The sequence below is a fragment of the Falco naumanni genome, chromosome 5 (assembly GCF_017639655.2).
Source record: "Falco naumanni isolate bFalNau1 chromosome 5, bFalNau1.pat, whole genome shotgun sequence".
NCBI lineage: Eukaryota > Metazoa > Chordata > Aves > Falconiformes > Falconidae > Falco > Falco naumanni.
Window position 1 is genome coordinate 82359719 of NC_054058.1, and position 17353 is coordinate 82377071.

Here is a 17353-nt window from a genome sequence, read left to right on the forward strand (position 1 = left end):
AAACAAACCCAAGAAGAAAAATTATGCAAAAGAAAAAAAAATTGCTCACCACCAACCAACCAACACACAGCCTGCCCCAGGGTAAGGGCAGCTCCTGCCGACCTCCTGCCAGTTTCCTTGCTGAACATGTCACGAGATGGTACGGAATATCCCTCTGGTCAGGTAGGGGCAGCTGTCCTGGCTGTGTCCCTCCCGGTTTCTTTTGCACCCCCAGCCTCCTTGGCAGGACAGCCTGAGGAGCAGAAAAGGCCTTGATGCCGTGCAGGCGCCACTCAGCAGTAACTAAAACATCCCCATGTTATCAACACTGTTTTCAGCACAAATCCAGAACATAGCTCCATACCAGTTACTATGAAAATAATTAACTCTTGTCCCAACCAAAGCCAGCACACAAAGAATGACTGTGAAGGAACTCTTATTAATTGCACAAGATCAATAAAAAAATAATAAACAAAAGGCAAGCAATTAGTAATTCTTGAGTTTTGATAGTAAGATAGTTATGTAGTCTGGAGAGCAGCAGAAGAGAGACAACAGGGGCTGTCTAAGTACTAAATTACCCAGGCTACCTAGGCTCCTTGCATAGCAAACTGGAGAGAAGCTCTTGCCACAAATGATTCCCAGTACTGCAGTAAGCCCTGCCCTAAAAGTGTTCCTGATAAAATCTCTTTCTTAAAACAGCTGGACTGCTGAGGGCAACTTGAGTGTTAAAAACTGGATGTTACAAATACCCTGCAGCGTTACATTGAGCACTATTTAAAACCTTGTGAAAATATATGTTTATATTTCTAAAACTGACAGAGATAGCGGTTGTTGAATAACAGTGAAATCCCTTTGTAAGGTTTCTCTAAATGCAGCCATATAAAAAGATCTACCTCTGTTGTAAAATTTGAAGCTAGGAAAAAAAATGAAAAGCGATGCATTCAAAAGAGGAGTTCAATACAAATACAAGGGGTGCGGTAAGAATTAGAGCTGGTCATCAGTTTCTTCAGGAAGTTTCACACAGGATGATTATGGTGACATTTCATCAGAATAAGTAAAAGAACTGCATTTCAGCTACATGGGTTTTGTCCTAGGCAACATAAAAGTTACTAAAATCAGAGTTTCACATTCAATGGCTAAAAGGGAAAACCTCACAGCAAAGAAGGTAATCTATTGCAGGAGAATTTTCCTTTTTTGCTAGGTATTCCATGAAAGGGGAGAGTTAGGAAAGGCTTTGCAGTGGTTGAAAGGGGCAGTTATCACTCCTGGTCTGCTGTGCATGGCAGAAAATGATGTTCACAGACTAAAGAAAAGTGCAGTTCTGTAATCACAGTTTTCCTGATGTCATCCCATCATTCTGGTGTCTTTCATGGGAATTCAATCCCCAGCACACAGCCCTAAAAATCCTGTGGCTGACATGACCTTGTAATGATTACCTTGATAGGAAATGTGAGGAGTTACTAGACTACTCACGCTACAGGCTCTGATATAAATCAGGCAGAAGCACTGAAAAGAAATCTTACCACTTTAACAGATTTGTAAACACCTCCAGTTTCAGGAGTATTTTCTGTAAGCTGAAGAATAAGCATGGAAACCACAATATCTGGTTCCTGTCTTGGTAATAGATTTATTGTCTTCTCTTTGGTAAATGATGCAAATTCAGGCCATCTGAATGAGTCTTAGCTAGAAAGATGTAAGCTATTACTTTCCACCTCACGATAGCTTTCTAAGACACAATAAATTCATATTTGCAAAGCTATTTCAAATTTTCACATGGAAAGTACAACCTTCATATTATATGTGTTGTAGCACATTGATATATTAAGATAGTCTGATGAACTGTTATATTTTTTATTTTTATTGAATGGTGCTGCACCATAATTATTGCTACAATCACTGAAAGAGAAAATGAATATGCATGCTAAAAGGAAAAGCATAACTAATGTATGTAAAACGTTTGTTCATTAAATCTAATGAATCTCCTTGTATAAAGAGCACACTTAAAAGTACTGCAGCTTAAACATTTGTGACTGAAATCACTTATTTATTAGACTCCATGTTGCATCCTGCAAAGGCATGTCTAAAGCATCTTGCGCTCCTAAGGCTAAACAGTCATGCTAGGAGAGACCTTTAATATATTTATGAACATAACCCAGTGCACATGTCCCAGCCCATGACTTTTCTGCAGTGCAGGTAAAACTCTTCCCTCATCCTTCAGCCTGTCGTGCTGGTGTCGCATCTCAAGAGCTCCACCTTGAAAATAACCGTGTTCCGCCTACCGAGGGGATTTTTAATCTCTAGCCCTGAGGACTCAGACCTAAACTGGTAGCACTGGATGTGCCATCAAGGAGCCCATGTGAGCCTGAAGAGTGGGAACTGTTAACTGTTCCCCACACTGGTTGGCTCCTGGGAACCCCGGGCCAGCCTGGGGCATTGCCCTCGGATGGCTTGCTGCAGCATACTGGGCTGCCCAGGGCTGGTCAGCCCTGGTGCTCAGCATAAAAGCCCTAACTGGAAAATTACCCCCAGTCCAGCTTCTGGGGACCTGCTCAGGGTGATAGAGTGAGGAGCTGCAGGTGTCCTCTCAGGGCTCACCTGTGAAGAAGCACCATGCAGGTGACTGGGGTGCTTTACTTCTTACCACTAGAATAACATGCATTAACTGCATTGCTGGAAAGCCTGTGTGCACCAAGCAAGGTGACACACCAACGTGTTATTCTAAAACAGCCGACGTGTCACAAAATCAGGCAACAGCCTCTCATGTGAGCTTTTTGTCTCCGTGATGTGCAAATGCACAGCATTATCTTATTTTCTTTCAGAACAATTAAAAGATAATAAATACATGACATACAACATAAGCCATAAGCTAGCCATGTTTGCTGTTAGCTGTCACAAATTTCTTGCCTCACTGTTCAGAAGATCTGTGAGTTTGAGGCAAAGAGGCATGGTGTTGAGCCATTCCTCATAGTCACTTAATTATTAATCGCGCCAGAGAGATCTGGCTGCTGCAGTGACCAGGCTGCTTCCGTCTGTAAGTGTTCAAGGATTCACAGTCATTTCATGCTGGCATTTAATGCCACAGAAACTGGGGGAAGGGGGGTAAATGCTACCTCTATTTTCTGGAAATATCACCTGAGTAATTATCAGATATGAAAATCCCTATTAATATATCAAAGGCAGTTTTTCAAGTTCTTCACTGTATCTCCTTCTGTGATTCAGCAGCTATTCAACTCCAGATGCTGCTCAGCATTTGGCTTTCAGAATCAGAAACCTAACCACGAAGACAAACACAAACTTCCTCTTATAATCAGCAACAAAAATCAGAGAACCAGGACGCTATCCTAGAAATCCCATAAAAGCTTTTGTTTTCCATATGATTGGTTGAGAGTCTTTTCTTCTCTCTTTCCCCTAATGTTGGCTTTTAACTGTTGTACAAGTCAATGGATGCAGTGTCCTTCTCTCATGAGCCACCTTCTACTCTGGAATGAATGTCACCTTCACAAGGCATGAAGTTCACCTGAAAAAACTCAAATCTCTCTCAGCAATTTGATGCCTGCAGTCTCTGAAAAATCAGGTTATGAACAGATTATGACCAATGATGACAAGCATTAAGTCTGATTATATGAACAGGTATGGCTTTTAAAAGGCCGGGCAAGCATTCAGGAACCTTCCTGGGACACAGCATAAAAAGCAGTACCACATTCTGCTATTTTAAAAACCCAGAAGGCTCTGAGAAACCAGCTCACTGTAGTTGCAATATTACATTTTTTCTGAACCATTTATTCCCCTTTAAAGAGAGTTTCACTGCAGTAGCAGCTGAGATGGATGCCCGTGTTCCTGACCCAAAAGGCATAAAGAGTGGCACAGTTGTAGCAATGCAGAAAAAAAGTAGGCACTTACATCCCAATCTGTCTAATCGCTTCTCCAAAATCGTTGTTCTTATTAGCTGATGCATGCAAACAAATAAAAACTTCTGTTATTTGCATTTTAAATGGGAAGACACTCATGATTTGCTCCACCTGGAGGATGGATGCAATGCAGCCTTTCAGTCGTTACAATATTGGTATTCATAAGCAGCTGATTCCAATTAGCAGTTTTAGATAAACAGAATAATGGGTATGCGTACAAGTGACACTCTTCTTTTTGTCTGTTTACACAGAAAGCCAGACTTGCTCGAATTCGTGCAGCAAAGAGTGGGAGTGCTAATGCCTACATGCAGAGCAAACGAAATGGCTTACTGAGTAACCAGCTGCAGCAGGTAAGGTTTTTATATCCTCCACCTCCAGAGTAACAGCTTAATGACAGCCCAGCAGTAGCTTATTCTGTTTATCACCAGGACCAGTCAGCTTGGGTCTTTAGGCAACGTTACCTTTGGAGGTAGATTAAGGAAGGATGAATTGGACAATTGCTATCATTAAAGGAAGCTTGTGAGAGTCGATGAGAGGGTATTAAAAGATGAGGGAAATAGATAGAAACGCTGGATTCAAACGCAGCCCACAGTTTTAGAGCCTGATCCTGTAGAAGACCTCATTAAGAAATTACAAAGCATTTGCCTCATAGGAGGTAAGTCAAATTTATCTTATTTGGCTTTAGACAGGTAAAGCATGGGTGACAAACCAAAGCTTCATTGTCAGCAAGGGAAAGAAATGATTTTTGGATACCATTTGCGCAGAAGGGTGTTGCAGAGTGAACAACATGCCCTGGAAGCACCTACTTTGCTCTAAGGAGAATTTTGATGATTACCTCAAGGGCACTGAAATCTGACGTTACCTGAAGCTAATTCCCCCTCTTACCCCTGCCGAGGAAGCCAGGACCAGTGGCAGGAGCCCCAGGCAGCGGCTGGGACTGGGATCCCAGTGACCCACAGGCCAGAGGCAGCCCCTTGGCTGCTCTGAGCTGTACCCAGCTGAGACAGACTGAACAGACAGTGTTTTTTAATCCCTGCCATTTTCTGGCATTTAGGCAATTCCCTGAGGCATACAGGCAGGCTTTCATTCCTCTATGCCCTTTCTGTTCAATACATGTTGAAAAGCTGAAGGCTTTAACCTATAGCCAGAAGAGGAGGAAGTAGCTGTCTGTCTGTCTGGTCTAGCACAAAAGATGAGCAGTCAGAGCCCTCGTTTCCTCTTCTGCTTGAAAGAACTCAGATCTTTGAAATAAAAAGACACCAAATAGCTTAATTGCCATTCAGATTTCAAATATCCCAAAGTTGAATTGTAATCTTTCCTATTATCCCACTTCCTCCCCTATTCAGTTTTTTGCTTTCTAGTGAATAATTATGAAAGCAATTAATAAACAGTGGATGCTTTCTACTTAGTCCTTCATTCTGTGTCGGTAACATCTGCTACGCTCTTTCCAAACGCAGCAGACTGGGATCACTGACATGAATTTTTGTGAAAGCAGCAATACCACAAATTCTTTAGTGCTATGAAATGATCCCAGGAGGACTGCTATGTTTAATTTCCTTCAAATGAGGCACATTCCCAGGAAAAAAAAAATATTTTGCTGTCACTTAAATTTATGATAATTTTAAGCATGCGTTGATCCAACACTTAAAGCTTACATGTTGATTGCACTTGTAAATTGTACTATTCCATTTGCATAAAAGACCTAAGATGGAAACATTTAAAAGGAGGTGCAAGGAAAGGAAAGAAAATAGTTTGATTAAAAAACAAACAAGCAAAAGAAAACTCACGTCCAAAATAAGTTGGGTTATACCATGTAATTGAAGTATTGCAGTTACGCTACCGTGTACAATCCGGATTAGTTCTGATCAAATATTTGGATAAGAGTCTTCTTGTTCACAAATGAGGATAATACAGAGTTCTATGTATCCACAGTCCTCCAGCGAAGAAGAACAGGCCTTTGTTAGCAAATCTGGCTCTTCCTTTGAAACGCAGCACCACCACCTGCTTCACTGCCTGGAAAAAACTACGGTAAGAAGAGAGAACTGTCTCTTCCTGTGAACCCCAACACCAGCCTAGTTTTGAATGTTTTCAGTTATCTCTTCTAATTAATAAGCCCTTATATGAAAGCAGTTAGCTGGGAAGAAAAGCCAGTTTATCTTATTTTAATGCATTATACCCACTGCATACAAATAACAGAGATATCCTGGATGACAGCCTCATCTAGCGTGAAAGAGACTGGCATCAGTGAGATGACAGCAATATACCCAAGCTGTATATGTGACCTTCATTATTTTTTCATGCACTCTATGAAAACATACAAATTTTTAACAAGACAAATTGTAGTCCTTACACATCCAATACTCAGTGCAGTCAAAGCAAGTTTTTGCCTGAGCAAATGTTGGGCTTTTGTACAGGGAAAGCTGCTGAGTATTTCATCTGATATGAGTATGATTCTTACTGAAGGGACTGTGAAAGAGGATCCCCCGGCATCCAGCATTCCCCAAGTAATGCTTCTGTTATATTTAACAGAGATCACTGTGAATGTCTTTCTGCTTTTTCTCAAAAAAGAACAAAAACAAAAAAAAGAGAGAGAGATTAAAAAGTTTTCTCACAACAGACATTGCTAAATTAAAATATGGCATATGTATAATTTCATGTTCTCCTTTAGACAGTATTTATTTCTAAATAAAAAGGTCCAACTGTTACATCATTTAGATAGTCATATGTCATCTCAGAGGTGCTTATGTTTCCTCCATTCTAACTTTTGGAGTATTCATTTTTATATAATGCATGTAGGATGAAATGTCTTGCTTCCTCTTCAGAGTATAATGTGGTTTCTTTGCCAAGATTCAGACTGGGTCCTTTTGGAACATTTTTGAGACATTTCATACTAGAACCTGATAATAGCAGTCTATCTTAAAAAGTGTTCCACAGCTGAACATTACAAACATATTTAAAACCCTAGTAGTAGCCACAGGTCTTGTCAAACTCTCATAGAAATCATGGAAAACATTTCTATTCATTTGGTGGGAGTTGAATTTGGTTCCCAAAGTCTCACACTTCCTCTAATCATAATGGTGGAATACATAAGCCTTTTGTGGTTTTTAAAAAAAAAAAAAAAAAAACAGGATTAAGCCTAGAAAGCAAGTATAATCATCTTTCCTGAATCTGCATAGAATCTTTTTTTCCTTGTTTTTTGGGTCCTGCTACTGGCACTGAATTCATATGACACGTGAACACAAAAATGTATGCAGGGATTCCAAATAGCAATCTGCAGATCATACATTCCTAAAATTTTAGTGGGAATTGGAAATTTTGGGCTCTCACCTTGTAGAATCTGGCAAGTTGCTGATTCATGGTATAACAGCAAGGGTGGGGTACCTTCTCAGCCTCTTGGCATCCTTTGAAATATCATTTGGTATAAGCATCAGTCCAGATGATACTAAGCAAAGGCATATTTTTCTCTTTTCTGCCACTTTGAAGTCATTAGGATAAGATCTTTTCTACTCTAAGAAATGCAGAGTTGGCAATGTTAGGAAATTAATGAAAATTACATTAATAATTAAAATAATTGCACTGAAAGATTTTACAGGCTTCTTTTAACTAATTTAAGAACAGTTAACTAACAAGTATAATAAAATCTATTAGTTTGAGCCATTACATCATTTCAAAATGTTTCCAGTCTATATTAAAAGTTCACTCAATACCCTCTTTAATGGACAAATTGAATTCTTGTTGGTTGCTCCATAAAAGTTTTAGGAAGTACAAAATTACTTTTAATTGGAAAACTAGCAGAGTTCTTGGCAAACATACCGCAAACCACTGAATGTAATCTAAAGATGGCAATTAGGTCATTTTTCTCTCTGAATTTTATGTCCACTGTGCAATCACATCCAAAATCTTGATTGTAACTGACACAGGCCTTCTAGAAGTCAGTTTTCAAGCAATTTCTTTTTTTCCGTATCACTTGAAATTGGCATGCTTCAACACCACTCAGTTCCACATGAACTTATGTTGGAGTGAAGAAGAATAGAAGAAATGGAAATAACAATAATATGCCTGTAAAGATATTTCCATTTGTCACAAACACTAGGCCACAGTTGTTACGCTCTTTATTCACAGATTTTATATTAGCACTGTACTGTAATTTTCCTAAAAAAACATCAGCACCTTTCCAATTAGTGCATCATGCTTTAGGGGAAAAAAAATATTTTTTTCTCATTCTAATACAAAAACCTGCAGTTGGCTAACAAATTTGAAGTGAGTGAGACTAAGTAGAGTGTAAAATAATCCAGAACATGCTCATAAACCGTTCCCCTAAACCATTCCCAGGATATGTAGACTGATTCCAGCAGTAACTGAAAAGATATTTTTTTTAAAAAGGAGGCTTTCTCAAACCGCACATGGATGTATCTTAATCTCTACTTAGTTTGGGCTGCTACTTCAAAACGACTGTTAAAATTCCTCCCTTCCCCCGCAAGCAACGCCACTATTTCACACTCTTTCACACAGAAAGAAAATGTGGAAACCACAGCTGTGTGTGAAATGCTCCCTAATCACCTACTGAGTCACCATAAACTGGCTGTTTGCGTGACTTTGCATTCAGCTCTATGACAACCCAATAAAACTACTGGCCATGCTGGGATTAAGCAAAGATTGCATGAATAAACAGTGCTTTGTTTAACTGAATCCTCAGTCTTCTAAACTGCTTTCGACACATCCATCTACAGTAATTAGGAACTTGATGCTTTTAAATAACCACCTCCTCTCCTATAATCAAAATTTCTATTTGATTGAATCTTTTTTTTTTTTTTTTTCCCCCACACAGATGCATACCTTGAAACACACTGTTTCAGATCCTGATTTCTAACACATCATTCAAAAGCTTTATAAATTCATCTGGAAAATATTTGAATTTTATTGTATTATGGTTCAATATAATAAATCTTACATATTTCCAAATTACATTTAGAGCATTTATGTAGGCACCACTTGCATTTTTATTAGTAAACATTATCCTCTATTCTGTGGTGCTTCATAGATTATACAGATATTTATGATGCAAACTACGTTACAATCACATGCTATTTTACAAAATAATTTGGATTAACATTTTCTTATTTAGAGCTCTGAGTGTTTTGTTCCAGCATTTACATTGTATTGGTATTCAGCCCAGGCTAATATGGGCTAAACACTATAATCAAGAATAAGCTGTCTAACTTTCCCAGTTTATTCAGTTGTGTCAATTTAAGCCTTTAAACAATCATGATTAGTATGTTCACTTTAATTATCTTTCTGTGTGTGCTTTGTCCCTTTTGCTGGATTCCTCTGGGCTAGAACCACGAGTTTGTGGATGAGCAAGTCTATGAAGAGAGCTGCATGGAGGTTTCTACAGTCAATAGACCCCCAAGCCACAGCCCCTCTCTCTCGTCTCAACAAGGTGTTACCAGCACTTGCTGCTCACGAAGGCATAAAAAGACTTACCGCATCCCAAACACCACCATCACCGGCAGCCGTCCAGGCAGCGTACAAGAGCTCAGCACCATCCAGATCAGATGTGTGGAGAGGACGCCTCTGTCTAACAGGTACTTCACATGCAGCAGCACACCGAGAGCTGAAACCCCTTCCTTCGTTAGAGAAGAGATGTAGAGGTGCTGTGGCCTCCACAGGCAGGCAGGCAGGCATCCAAAAATGGATATTAGTACTGAAACATCCTGCACTTAGTTTGCTCCAAGCTTAATCCAAGATGACAGAATAGTCTCTCTGTATCCACTTCTGCCCTCTCATCCCCTCCCCACAAACTACTACGTACTATTTGCAGCAAATAGCAACCAGGGACCCCAAATGAAACAGAGCACCGAATATTATATGCCATGGATAAACGCATCAGAAGAAAAATTTAGCATAGAAAAATGTGCAATTCAGATATACGAGATGAGCAAGTGGGAAGAGAAAGGAAGGTTGGTCACTGCTGTTCCTACTAGTTTGGTTCAGAAGCACAGCACAAATGAGACTTCCTTGCATTGCCACAGAGCAGAAAAATAGAACTGACTCCCGGAGTCCTCAGTGTAATAGCCATAAGAAAGACTCTTATAAATAAAAAATACGAAATGGATAAGAAAAAATATATTGCCTAGTTTGAGGGGTTATTACAAAAATGAGGAAAGTGCAATTTAGGAGTCTGTAATTTACCGAATGTCTCTGTAATCTCACAAGTAAACCATTTGGCTTTCAGGTATATCTGAACACCCCCTCTGAAAACAGAGCAAAGTCTCAGGAGGCACAGAAGTGTTTTCTATTGAACTCAAATGTGCCACCATTTAAAAAAGAACTATTTGCAGCACTAGTTGCTATAGAGATTGGCTCGTTAAGTTACGATTGGAGTAAGTTGCTTTGTATAGTTAACTAGGTTTGGATTTCATTTCCATGAACAATCCAGCAGCTTGTAGCTACTGAAATTTTTCAATTGTTGTGCAACGAGACATCCGGGCCAGCACAAAGCTCCGATCTGTCTTAGCTTTTCAGGAAGTACTCTGCCCGGATCCATCCTTCCTTTCTCTGCTAGAGGGCTTGCCTGCACCACACTTCCAGTCACAGAGGACGTAAAAACACAAAGCACCAGCCTTGTGCTAGAAAACGAGCTAAAAACCCAAACACAAAATGCCAGTCTGAGTTTTACAAGTTTCGTATGATGCTGAGGTACTGCAGCAACTCCACAAACACGTTAACTCAACCTCAGCTAGTGCATATATCGCTGTGCCTTACTATTGAGGATACAGAACATACAAAAGCTTCTTAAATAAGCACGGCGTGGAGGAACCAGTAGGAGACTGGGACTGGTCCTTAGTTCCCACTTTACTGCACAGCAAGTCACTTGGCTGTGTCAGGTTTGCTCAAATGCTTTCCCTGTTCAGAAACACTTAGGTGGTGGGCTGAGAAAATTCTAGGCATGCTGAAACAATGGGAAGGAAGGGAAAGAGGGGGCCTGTCCATGGACGTAGCCATGGACCACCTGCTGCTGGGGTGCAGGGTTGGGGGGGGGGGGGTGCTGTGTTGCACCTCTCAGCTCTAATGGGGCAGGATGGAGACGGCCAGCTGAGGGAGCAGAATCAGGCACAAGAGAGGTTTGCAGTAACACGGACTTTCTTTCTGCATGGATTTTTGTTTCTTCCTCCAGCCGTTCCAGTTTAAATGCCAAAGTGGAAGAGTGCGTTAAACTAAACTGTGAGCAGCCTTACGTCACTACAGCAATAATTAGCATCCCGACACCTCCAGTCACCACACCCGAAGGAGATGATAGGCCAGAGTCTCCCGAGTATTCGGGAGGAAACATTGTCAGAGTATCTGCTTTATAAAATATAGAATTATTTATAAATTAGCATAAAGACCACTTGCAAGCTGAGCTCGAGGCAGTGAGAAACAAGTCGCGAGGAATGAGAGAGCTGACAAAAGACAACGCCCCTTGACGTGTGCGCCAGTGGCCACAGAGCGACAGGTTCAGGAGAAACAAAACACTTTGTGGGTTTCGGTGTCATAGCGTGTGAACCAAAAGGAGTTTCTTACCCCTTGTCCGAACTGATGCGTGGTGGAATCTTCTGTGACCATCCTGACTTACTATATGAGCACAATGAAATATCCCCATTGATGCTTCTTCTTATCATGAGAGCTCTTTTTAGAAAAACAAAAACAAACAAAAAAAAACCCCAACCACAAAACAAAAAATAGAAACAAACCTGTGTTCCTGCTGAATGCAAAACAACAAGAAACATTTTGATAACATGTCTTTTTTTCTTTTTTTTCTGTTAATAAACCACACACTTGTTGAGGAACTATCAAAAAATGGAAGAAAAAATGCTCATATGAAATATGTTTGTACTGACTGAAAGAACTACAACCATAATGCATGCTAAAATTATTTGGAGCTGTGATCTCAGTTTACTTTTGTTGTTTTTCAGATTAGGCATGATAAAATATTACTGTAGAAAGGGGCATTTCCGTGCACTTACAAGCTGATTGTTAATGTTCCATGGTAGTTGTACAAATAACTTCCCTTTGAAAATTGCAGTATTTCTTACTCAAACACTCATTAGTGAACTAAAGGTGTTCAGTTAGTTCAATATTTACTATTGTTTTACCTTGCTTCCTAGGTACTGTTACAACTGCAATAAGTCATTGTACACCTGTTGTATCAGGAATCAGGATTTCTTTTTTTTAAGGTATTTTACACAAGTTCATCTACTCTATAAATTTCTAATGGAAAATATTTAAATAATCTTACAGCCAAACTGTGCACCACAAATGTGCTATTCAGTCATTGATCTTTTTGTCCACTGTCCTCTTTTACTGACAGTTTGTTGCCCACCCCGACATCACTGTAGCATTTGGGATTTCAAGGCTACTGACGAATCAACACAGTCCTTTCTGCTGTACCCATCTGGTCTACTTCTGTATTTTCAGAACAAATCTCTCACCCCAGTGTACTGTCACAGGATCAATCCTATCTGAATTAAAATTACTATAAAGGTGTTTTGGGGATCAGCTAACACTTATCTCCAAACCTCCCTTGTTGACATTCTGCAGCATCCAGCGTGTTGGCTACACTGGAAGACACAGACAGACATTCAGTAAAACCTATGGCTAAATTCTTTTTGTAATTACCTGCAAACTTGCATCCTAAAACTTGTTCGAGGATTTATAGTGTGTGAAGATATTTAATTACCTAAGAACACTGATAGAATAATGGATTGGGTCCCAAAGCTATAAAAATATAATTGATTTCAATTGAAATTTGCCTACATGGGCAGGCCTAAAAGCTGAGATTAGCTAAGGCTTTTTGGCTTCGTTTTTAAAAGACATTGATGTTACCAGAAAACTTTCTGATAAAAAAAGTGTCATTGTTCTTCACGTGACTGCATTAGATGTATCATAATGCTTCCTATATACATGACATACCATACATCATATACATCAAATATACATGGAATACGTGCATATCAATACATACATATATACATCAAAAACACTGGATCAGAAATAATTGCATGTCTGCAAAATAAAATATGCATATAAATCAAAAAGCTCAGTGCATTAGATGCCATTACAATAAATGATTAACACAGTTATTTAATAGTTTGAGTAGTGTATGTTTCAGTATAGTATTTGCTAGCATTCTATGACCTGAAAATTTACATTAAGAGAAAATACCCACTAGAAAACAAAACTTGCTGATAATACACCTTTTACTGCACACAAATACTGGTCTTTCTCTCCACCTGTCAACAGAGATTGAAGAGTAGATGAGGGACTATCATGCTACAGTATACACGTCAAAATCCAACAATGTAATATATTAAAATGCAACTGCAGTTATAAAGGGTATACGTCATGCATTAGTCTCTTATCATTTACTTATTTGGAAGCTTGGCTAATTTGCAGTTAAGTTCCCACTTTTTCTGCAAAACAGAACAACTTACTCATTGTAAACTGAGCTGCTATGTTTCTTTCAAACCTTAACGGAGCGCAGAAGCCCAGGGGAGTGCTCCTTCTCAGGAGCTCTGCCACAGTCGTTCACCTGACGTTGCTCTCCTCTTTCACCCTGTTGGAAAATTGCAGCAGATCTGCTGAAGCTGGTGGGTCACGTAAGTTTTAATGGGGTTTAAAGGAGCGGCAGAATGGACCCAGAGTTTTTACTTGCATCCTACGTCTACCCATGGTTACTCATACAAAAAATGGCTTGGTCCTTATCTTTTGCCAAACAGCTGTTGACATAAGAACTGCCTTGATATTAGCAATCTGCAACAACTTCTTCATGCCACATGGTACTTCTTGGCTACTTAGATCAGGTAAATAATGCAAAAAGGCAGTTATTAAACCTTCTTTGGGACAGACTACACAGAACCCAGGAAACCTACTGACTCCATCAGGTCATGTGTCTTTTAATCTCTGTTTTCCTTTTTGTATGGACTAAAAAGAACGCACTACAGCAATACACTCGCATAACAGTTAGACCCCTGAAGCAACATGTACTTTCATTTTTAAAATGCAGCTTAAGGAATAATTTAGTATGATTTTGCAGAATTCCAGTCCTGTCTCCTATTTCCATGTGTCCCATGCAAAGTCATTAATTTATTCTGGACTTGGGAAATACACATTCTTTTGGTGTTTTAGGTGATTTAAATGCTGTTTTGGTAGTGAATGACTGTTGATGACTGTGTAAAATGCATCTGTACTGTACATGAAATGTAATTATTTCTGTGTATCATACAAAGAAACCGAGGTTGTTGTTTTGACGATTTTGTTTGACAGTCATATATCGTATTTCAGAAGGCAGCATAATACACGTTATGCTGAATAAATAGACATTTGAGAAGTATTTAAATAAAACATCTGCATGCTTGAATGGGTCAACTTGGTTTTGCAATAACTTATTCATGTAACTTTTTTTTCCTCTGGTAAGTTTGAAGGAACACTAAATCTGAGGGCAACAAATGTCCCTGACACTAATTCCAGGCGAGCCGTGAGTGCATCTAAAGTACTAGTGAGTACTAGAGGCACTGGGACCAGGATGCCACAGCTCCGTAATGCAGAACTGCCCTTCCATGTGAGTGGGCATCACCTTCCCCTTCCCAGCCTGCAGCAGCAGAGAAAACTGGGGGACCAAATTATTTCCAGCAATATGAACTCCACCTCTCTATCTGTACTTTTAAAAATATCCGCTATGTTTTCAATACGCCCAGACACCAACCGCTCTGCTGAACCTCCCAGGCTACAGAGCCTCCTCAAACCTGGTGTCAAATTCCCTTGATAAAATATTAGTGCACAGATGAGACTGAACTGCTTCTGTAACACAACAGTGGGTAACAACACACCATGGATCACTTATAAAGGGCGACTGACAGTGCAGATGATGCTGATCTATCAGCTGTGTATAGTGTAGCACCAGCACGCATGACAGCCGCCTCTGCCAGGAGCTTCACGCTCTGGGGAGGAAGCAAAAGGTAAAAGTAATACCTGTCTGTGAATCGTCCCAGAGCATTTTTAAAGGAGAATGACTGTCCTCCCACGGAATAGCTACAGGAGACACACCAAAAACGTAAATTTAAGATTTTGAGGTTTTGGATATACTCGCTGTGGAAACACATTGACTGCTGTCAGAAGGCTTTTACAGTGGAGAGCACGATGCAACCTCAGTTGCTCCAGGGACAAGAGTGGCTTTCAGAGAGGAGACTGCTCTGGAGGAGGATAGATCAGTGAAACCATAGGATCAGTAAGTTTGGGGCAGTGACAGTGCATAGGAGGTCATATACTCTCTTTCCTGCATGTGGGGCCCACCAGGACTTTATTTTCCCATTGACCATGGAACATCTGGAGATTACCAGGTGTTCTGGAAGAGCACTCAGATGATGTGATCTGTGAACATGTGGCTAAAAGAACAGCTGCGAGTGAACACATTCAGATTGACAAAGTCTGTGAGATATATGTAAATACCTGGGCAGATTCATTTCCTACCTGACTACATTATCTATTTATCTACCTTTAAGGTACCAACTTTCACAGTATCTATGAACAAGAAACCACTGAAAGTGGGGGAGTGCTGAACAAAAAGCAAGCAAATGCATAAAAACTCTGAAGTATTTAGGACATCAGAATTTTTTCAAAAAAAAATGTAGTCAATCATACACAAGTTCTAAAGTTTTAGATACAATCTTAAGTCAGTAATAGTAATTACATGAATTAAACATAATGCTTGTGGTGGGTTGACCGTGGCTGGATGCCAGGTGCCCAGCAAAGCCGCTCTGTCCTCCCCTCCGCAGCTGCACAGGGGACAGAAGATACTGGGAAAGGCTCCTGGGCTCAGATAAGGGCAAGGAGAGATCACTCACCAGTTTCTGTTCATGGGCAAAACAGACTCGACTCGGGGAAATTAGTTTAATTTATTAGCAATCAAGTCAGGGTAGGATACTAAGAGATAACCCCAAATCTTCCCGGGCTCGCCTGAGCGATGCAGGGGCCGGGGCTGGGGTCAGTCCCTCACACGCTGCCCCTGCTGCCCCTTCCCCCTCAGGGGGGCTCCTCACACCCCGCCCGGCTCCAGCCTGGGGTCCCCCCGCGGGGCACAGCCCCTGCCCCTCCGCCTGCACTGGCCCGGGGGGCTGCAGGGACGCTCCGCTCACACAGCCTCACTCCTCTCTCCAGCCACAACCACCATTGTGGAGGGTCCTTTTTTTCCCCTTCTTCAACACGTTATCCCAGAGGTAGTGCTACCATCACTGATGGGCTCAGCCTTGGCCAGCAGCAGGTCCATCTTGGAACCAGCTGGCATGGGCTCCACGGGACACAAAGGAAGTTTCTAGCAGCTTCTCACAGAAGCCAACCCTGCCCCGCACCCCCCTACTATCAAAACCTTGCCACGTAAACCCAACACAATGCTTTTATGGCAAAAACTTCAAAAACTACTTGAAAACGCCTTCCTCCTTCATGTTTAACCATAGAGTTGGCTGTGACCAAGAGCCTCTCTTTCTACTATTTATTCTTAATGCATTTCCTTTTATTTACGGGTTGCTTTGACAAAATGAACTGTTACAAAGAACAGAAAACATAGTTACCTATCCTTCAGAAAGCCTTGTCATACAACCTGCTGGCAGAAGAATCAATAACTCATCCAAAGACCAGGAATACTGAATTTTGGCTCCTAAAAGCATCCCCACACTCCTGAGTCATGACTGTGCTGCAAACCGTACTCAGCCCCACGGCTACAGGCACAGTCCCATGGGCTCTGTAATGATTCACTGGGCTGAACAGAAACACCTGATGTGGGCAGGGGGTGACCCCCTTTCTAACACAGTCGCTCCCCTTGACATTAAGCAATTTCTGAAAAACATGAAGGAGCAGCTCCGTAGTTGTTTGTTGCAACAAGAAAGATTTGGTTCATAACAGTTTATGCTGCAGAGATGAAAGAACACACCACCCTTCTCCTCCAGGTACTCCTGCAAAACTGAGGGGGAAAAGGAAATAAAAGGATGAAGTAGTTTTCACTGCTGCAAGTATCTCTAAATTTTCCCCTCTTGTCAAGCAGCCTCTCTCCTACATATATCTTAAAGCTCTACAGAAAAAGAACAGGCTCACAGCAGCCTAGTCAATCAATTTTAAGGCTCTTTGAACAAGTCCTACAAAAAGAGACACCTCATAGCCTGAGCACAGTGAAAGAAAAAGGTCTGAAAATGTTCCAATTTACAGCTAAGACCTTTTTTGACAAATGTGGTTTGATACCCAAAATAGGATTCTTTCCCGAAATACTTATCGGTAGTCCTTACTAGGGAAGAGAATATTTTTATCATTATCGACATGTGGGTCTTTCCCTCAAATGACACTACCCCATACTGAACACAGACAGGCTGAGGATTTGGGTAGCCTAGCCCAGGTGAGGTGACCCTGACCATGGATGCTCAGTGTTGTCAGAGTCCACA

The 17353-nt window shown here is 40.7% G+C and overlaps 1 protein-coding gene and 1 long non-coding RNA gene across 3 annotated transcripts in view; one reads left to right on the forward strand and one right to left on the reverse strand.

The window, feature by feature from the left end:
* The window catches only part of KCND2 (potassium voltage-gated channel subfamily D member 2), a 286821-nt gene extending 272538 nt beyond the window's left edge, over positions 1–14283 (forward strand). The window contains exons 4-7 of the mRNA XM_040596627.1: positions 4139–4237; positions 5820–5915; positions 9225–9472; positions 11065–14283. Coding sequence (XP_040452561.1) covers positions 4139–4237; positions 5820–5915; positions 9225–9472; positions 11065–11242 — 621 coding nt within the window. The 3' untranslated portion in view covers positions 11243–14283. The remainder of the gene's footprint in view (positions 1–4138; positions 4238–5819; positions 5916–9224; positions 9473–11064) is intronic.
* LOC121089417 lies at positions 5791–9483 on the reverse strand. Of its 2 annotated transcripts, XR_005828199.1 has the most exons (5): positions 9372–9483; positions 8724–8786; positions 7215–7395; positions 6346–6436; positions 5791–5900 (listed from the first exon to the last, which is right to left on the reverse strand). It is a non-coding gene; the product is annotated as an uncharacterized LOC121089417 (long non-coding RNA). The 2 variants fall into 2 exon arrangements; XR_005828198.1 differs by lacking the exon at positions 8724–8786 and having other exon boundaries at positions 9372–9482.
* Positions 14284–17353: the final 3070 nt, after the last annotated feature.